Source organism: Micropterus dolomieu, linkage group LG07, assembly GCF_021292245.1.
Source record: "Micropterus dolomieu isolate WLL.071019.BEF.003 ecotype Adirondacks linkage group LG07, ASM2129224v1, whole genome shotgun sequence".
In the NCBI taxonomy this organism is placed as follows: Eukaryota; Metazoa; Chordata; class Actinopteri; order Centrarchiformes; family Centrarchidae; genus Micropterus; species Micropterus dolomieu.
The window spans coordinates 15,399,118-15,405,972 of record NC_060156.1 but is presented as its reverse complement, the minus strand read 5'-3'; the positions used below and the strand labels follow the sequence as shown (position 1 = coordinate 15,405,972).

Here is a 6,855-nt window from a genome sequence, read left to right as displayed (position 1 = left end):
AAAAACTCTGCAAATTCAGATAAGAATTCAGAGTACGGACCAGGTGCTCGGTACACTATAACAAAAAGAATTGGTTGCAGTGATTTCCAACTTGGGTGTCAAAGACTAAGAACAAGGCTTTCAAATGAGTTATAATTTAGTTTAGGTTTAGAGCTGATTAGTAGGCTAGAGTCGAAGATAGCTGCAACTCCACCTCCTCGGCCTGTGCCTCGAGGAATTTGTGAGTATTAGTATGACTGGCCAGCGTAAGGCACACCTGTGCAGTACCCATGCTGTTTGATCAGCATCTTGATATGCCACACCTGTGAGGTGGATGGATTATCTCGGCAAAAGAGAAGTGCTCACTAACACAGATTTTGACAGATTTGTGAACAATATTTGAGAGAAATAGGCCTTTTGTACATAGAGAAAGTCTTAGATCCTTGAGTTCAGCTCATAATGAATGGGGGCAAAAACAAAAGTGTCGTGTTTATAATTTTGTTCAGTGTATTTGAATTAATACTGGGATGACTATTTGATTTCATCCATATTGACCAGCAATAATAATCTGCATACTCAATGACCTGTCAATCAAATATGATCTGTCTTTTAGAGTGGATTGACCGTGCTGCAGGAGCTTCAAAGAGAAGTGAGAGTGAAGGAAAGAGTCCTACAGCAGTCGGTCCAAGCCCTCACTGATGTGGTCTCCGAAAGAGAACCTATTTTCACACAGCCTGAGCAGGTACTGTTTATCTAAGAAAATATTTAATATATTCAACCTGTTGCAGTATTAAGCAAAGTTTTCAGAGGGCTGGATGATATTAGTAATGGTTATTTAACCAGCAACTCTTTCAACCCGATCACAACAAAAATGAATAGACATTGTGCCTTTGCTATTGAGCTGGGACAGGACATCAGGACATCTTACCACATGTTGATGACAACAACATTGTCAATGTAACATTAGCTTTTGTAATGTTCAGGAGCATTTACATTTTCATAATGAAAGTCTGTAATACAGACATGCATTTAAGTTATATTTAAAACTTAAAAATGGGACATTTTATAACATCTTTAATGGACTATAAAAATATTGAACTTTTTTTTGTCTCCATAAAACACCAGGCTATTATTGCTAGTCCTGCCCTCCTCCCCCTCAGTTGGTTAAATTTTGCTCCAGCACTTGTCAGTCATGTTGATAAGTTGTCATGTTTAAAATGGCAACTCTCATGAGACTGAGGCTGAGGCAGTCGGAGTTTTTAATGCTGCCACTGGCACTGAGGAGGACCAAAAGATCTAATGCGGGCAATGGAAACACATGCCTTACCGATACACCCATAGTGAATGGGGTATATGGCTCAAAGCTAGCTTTTTTTGAAAAGCAAATAACTATACTACATTTTGAAAGAACCACCACAACACTGTTTGTTTTAAATGGCATTTAAGAAATCTGCTACCTGTGTGCCTAATGGGCTTTTGTTCAAATTGAAATGTCTGATAAACTGCTATTGCTGTCACACACTTGTCATTGCTGATTATAGTCTTTGCACTTTCTGTCCAGGAAGGCCTTATTGCTCTGTGGGATTGTGATGATGAATCAAAGGATGAGGCCTTGGATGACAAGACACAAGACATGCCAGCAGTGTCTTCAAAACCTCAAGTCGACAAACTATGGCATCGCATCGCTGGGGACCGAATGGTTGTGGGAGTGATACTAACTACTGACAGCCCTGTGTAAAAATAATTTTTAATTGCATATATTTTTCTTTGTGTGGACTGAGGCATCAGCCTTCCGAGATATGACCCATTGAACATGACATTATCTAAATACGTAGTAGTGATTTTTCTAAAATGCTCATCCACTTGCTAACTCGTCAAGCATAATGAGTTCATCTGGTTGAGAGGACTCGTGTGTGTGTATGGTAAGGATACAGGCCATATTAATGTGGCACTCCATGTTTTAGTCAAGTGAGTGTCTTTTACTTTACTCTTTAGTCAAGTCAAAACTTTAGTCAAGTGAACTACTGTCTAGCTGTCAGACCATATCATGGCTGCCTGATTAGATTTGTCCGAAGTAAAATGTTATGGTGACATGTGTTGAGGTGGTCGGATCATGTTGAGTAAATTACATCTGTGAGGTAAAATATATTTTTTGCATGATTAGATCAATGAGTCTTAGAGAACTATAACACCTAATATCTGTAAGCAAAGCGCACTAAGTACAGCTTTTGCCTCTCTAATTGCCCCCACCTTTATAGGCAGATGCAGGTTGGCTAGGTGGTCACCATGGCAACAGTCTCTAAGCTCCTTCTGTGGGAACAAGAAGCTATCAAATTCTTTCATCCACCTGTTCATGTTTTTTATTTGAGAACATGTGGAGGAAAACTACTTCTGGCATGATTGCCTCAAGAGCCCAGATATTGTTGTTGTGATTGGTGCACTTGTACAGCTGATGTAATATCACCACCTGGAGATATTGGTGTTAATCAGTTCACAATCTCCAGTCTGATTACCTACTGTCTGTGTGATATCTGATTGTTAGTGATGTGTTATTTTTGTTCCAGACCAGTGGCCAGTGTGAGCTTATCCATTCTGACAGAGACGGGCCAGAGCTCAATGCCTGCAGTCATCCAGACCCAGAGCCAAGTGTGCTGGCTCCCAGCGCCCTGCTCCTCATCATCATCATCCTCCTCCTCTGCCTCCTTGTTCCCAGAGCCCGCAGCCAAAAGAAGCAAGCCGCACAATGCCAGCAGACCCAATGATCTCAACACACGCAGACTGGCTGTGACTGCTGTGACCAGGCTGACACCTCTGTTGAACTCTGGCTGTGTCAAGTGCCGTGTCATGCTCCATTACGTCCATAGACGAGATGCTTTTTCCGTCGTGAGCAACCCAACACCGGTTGTCCTGCATTGTGGTCAAGTTACTTTAGACATCCGTACTGATTTCCAAACCCAACTGTTGAAAAACCCCAAACTCAAAACAGGTAAAATCACAAATTCTTGAAGGCTTGATTTTAATATTGGTCACATGGATGTTCGTGATTGTCTTCTTTTTGTGCCCAGATGAGGTTAAAGAAGATTTGCTTAGTCTGATGGCAGTGCTGGAACGTTGGGTCTTCTACATAGACTCTCCTGATCACAGCTTGGGTGATGTAGATGGCTGGATTCAGAAAAGAGTGGGTTGTAAGAGGATAGAAGTAAGCCCTCAGTATCTACTGTTAAATTCTTCCGGACCATCTGCTCTCATGCTGCTGCATTGGCATCAGATAACCCCTTTCCAGGGGGAACTGTCTGTCCACTCCAGGTAAACCATTTTTATTTACAGATACCAGTAAGATGGCTGTATTACTGACTTCAGAGCTATAGTTTTTGATGGTTTGGATAGTATTGAGTTTAGCCCATAATCATATTAGTGGGTCTTCATAAAAGGATGCATTTTTATGTGTAATTTAAAGATGGTTTTTAAAAGAAATTATTGTGTGTTGTGTTACTTACCAAAAACACATTGTGTTTCCTTGAGGTCTAACAAAGATACTGAATCTATTACCTTCCTTATGAAAAATTTGCAAGGCGGATTTTTGGAATATTTTGACACCTGCATTGTTTACTACCAGTCTTTTTCTTCCCTGCCTTTGCCAGTTGCTTTGATGCAGTTGTTGGTGCCTTACAGCCACTAGTAGATCAGTGGAATTGTGTACCATTGGCAGGAGTGTGTATAGCATTACCCACTTGCATTTGCGCATGTATTTGCCTGTGTATGTGTGTCTTTGTATGCATGCATAAGAACAAACAAACGGCAGAAAATTGCTCTGTAGCGCTACTGGAGGTCCAGAACTACAAAGATTACCTTTTTAGTAAGTTCTAAGTTGACCTTCATATTCTATTGTCTGAACACCATTTCCATATTTTCAAACTTCCTTTTGGTTTTCATAATTTCAAATTTTTTGTGCTACTAATTTGATAGTCATGTAAAGTCAGAAAAACAGTAGTAATATAAATTCTTTCTATTAATTTGCAAGTTAAGGTATTACTGCTCTGTGTATTAGTTCAAACACTACTACAAGGGACTCTCTTGAATTATTCAATTTAGTTTGAAAGAACTAAGGAAGGTAGTTCCACAAGTAGATGTGGGCACTGCTCAATTTATATTTATGCATTCAAAGTTGACTAGGATGCATGTCCGTGTGAGATTCTCCTGAATATCAAAGTGATTACGATTCTCTGTCAAGCAGAGCACTCCTGCAAATAAAGTCAGGTAGGTGGGTGTTAAGCAGCTGACAAATGACAGAAATGATAAAAAAGACCTCAAGAAACATTAACAACCATATTATCATTTATTGAAACATATATTATATGATGCAAACTGTGGTACTGTTGTTCCTTAGCAGCCAGTTACAGATGCTGCAGTTCCTGGACTCTCTCTTGGCTTACCTCCCTGTGTCCTGCTCCATCCAGCCTGTCAGAAGTACAAGAGGACAGGGTGCAGCTCAAACATTTTCTTTGGCACTGGAGAAAGAGGTGGTGTCACTCAGAGAGTGTGCGTCATTGCTACTTTGTGAAGAAGAGGAAGAGGGGAAGAAGAGGAAGAGCCTCGGACACGAGGACAGCCCTGAACCAGTTTCTGTGAAGGGGCTCCAGAGGTGCAGAGAGGTGTGGCAGCGGGACATGGAGAGGAGTAGGATGAAGTTGAGCCCCCTGGTGGATGTGGGGAAGTATCGTAGGCTAACCCAAAGCATGTCCAAAGTCCAGCTCGATGGGGATCTGGCAGCTCTCTTAAACACTCTTTGCTCGGCTAATACGCTGCCATGAAAACCCCATCGATAAATCTTTGTTTCCTGGACAAACGGTTAGTATTAGTGGGGGGGTGTATAATGTCAAGTGTTCATCATGTATATTCTGCACACTTCACTTGTACTGAGAGCAACCCTCGCTGCTGGCTTGGTTATGTCTGTGCTGAACAGTGTGTGTCTGCTCTCTCAGACAGCCTCTTGGCGTTTGCATCTATATAGTGTCTGCTGCTGTGTAGAGCCTCAGCTTATTTCCATTGGATCACCTCCTCGGTTTCACTGCCTTAATCTCATACTGATGTGATACTGCTCCCTGCTCAGTTCATTCTTCTGTTCATGTCCCTTTAGACCCTCTGTTCAAAAACCCTCTGTAATGTGTTGCTGCCGTGTGCTGTTCACTAGGCGTCAGACCGCTTTCATTCTGGAGCAAGAAACTGTTTGTGTTATGAATAAAGACAACATAAGATGGTAGAGCGAGGGCTTCTACATCTGCTCAGTGGCCGGAGTTGACTGAAAGCTTTTAGTGGTACTTTCCCCTCATGGTTCAGTTATTTCCCTGTGAAACGATGTAAATAAAAAGTCCTTGGATGCTGTTTTCTCCTGTGATGCTGCACAGGCTGTCAACACTGTTAGTTAAAATGCCATTCGTCCAAGTAAACATCAAACCCTACTTAAAAGGGCAGCGGCTTTGCTGGATACATAAGGTCTGTGGCAGCTTGACCAGTAGTGTGTGCTGAAATGTTCTTTGTGTTTTTTCTTTGTCCCAGTGTGGGCTGTAAAACGAGGATGTGCATTTCTTTTTTGTTGCGGGAGCTATTCCACCTGTTTGTAGTACTCAGCCTGAGGAGCAAGAAACTCCCCCTCTTTTACACCTTTAATGTCTCTGCTTCATTGCAAGTAACCGCTTTCACTGGACTCACTGCCACAGGACTCCTCTGTTTCTTGTTTTTCATGAGTGATTCGTAACATGTAACATTATGATGGCAATGCAGCTGTGGATCAAAGAAATGTACAGAAGTAAAAATGTTAGAATTGAAATAAAGCCCACGTCTGAGGTAGCGCTTGCTGTTCTATTCACACAACTCAGCATCAGCCACCATGCAAGTTGATAACACACGACCAGTAAATGGCCAGGCAGAAATAGATCACATGTGAAAACGAAAATTCAATTGTATTGCTGTTTCCTTAAAGCCCCAACTGCCTCCCAAAGTAAAATATATGGTTTGTCATCCTATTATTGCCTGTTAACTTCTATTAACTCTGAGCGGTGGAAGAAGGCTGCGGGGTTTCTAGCCTCTGATGAAGTCCCCTCACTTTAATGGGGAATGAAAAGGTGGTAGAGGAATAATGTGACTACTGTTGTGAGACAACTCCGACATGGAGAAACCAAAATCTACACCCCATGTAAGTTATTAATATTTCATTATATTTACTTACAGGCAAACTGACAGATTCCTGCATCATTTGACACTTTGTGGATTTTAGTATGGAAGCCCTTCATTCATCATCCTGACTAACTTTTCATCTATTTTTTTCCTGGTGGAAGTAGACTGCCATACTTTGATTAGAATAATAAAAATTTAAAGAGACAGTCCTTAATATATTGACCGCATATAGTTTAAGCATTTTTTGCTACAGTGAGGAAAATAAGTATTTGAACACCCTGCTATTTTGCAAGTTCTCCCACTTAGAAATCATGGAGGGGTCTGAAATTGTCATCGTAGGTGCATGTCCACTGTGAGAGACATAATCTAAAACAAAAAATCCAGAAATCACAATGTATGATTTTTTTAACTATTTATTTGTATGATACAGCTGCAAATAAGTATTTGAACACCTGTCTATCAGCTAGAATTCTGACTCTCAAAGACCTGTTAGTCTGCCTTCAAAATGTCCACCTCCACTCCATTTATTATCCTAAATTAGATGCACCTGTTTGAGGTCAATATAGCTGCATAAAGACACCTGTCCACCCCATACAATCAGTAAGAATCCAACTACTAACATGGCCAAGACCAAAGAGCTGTCCAAAGACACTAGAGACAAAATTGTACACCTCCACAAGGCTGGAAAGGGCTACGGGGAAA

At 41.2% G+C, this 6,855-nt stretch overlaps 1 protein-coding gene across 3 annotated transcripts in view; it reads left to right on the top strand.

Moving 5' to 3' along the window:
- Positions 1-5,826, top strand: part of fancb (FA complementation group B) — a 10,200-nt gene extending 4,374 nt beyond the window's left edge. For 2 of the 3 annotated variants that reach the window (XM_046053676.1, XM_046053678.1), the window contains exons 4-8: positions 593-721; positions 1,541-1,713; positions 2,544-2,965; positions 3,045-3,285; positions 4,367-5,826. In XM_046053676.1, coding sequence (XP_045909632.1) covers positions 593-721; positions 1,541-1,713; positions 2,544-2,965; positions 3,045-3,285; positions 4,367-4,790 — 1,389 coding nt within the window. In that variant the 3' untranslated portion in view covers positions 4,791-5,826. The remainder of the gene's footprint in view (positions 1-592; positions 722-1,540; positions 1,714-2,543; positions 2,966-3,044; positions 3,286-4,366) is intronic. The other variant, XM_046053677.1, reaches the window with a different exon arrangement.
- The last annotated feature ends 1,029 nt before the right edge of the window (positions 5,827-6,855 follow it).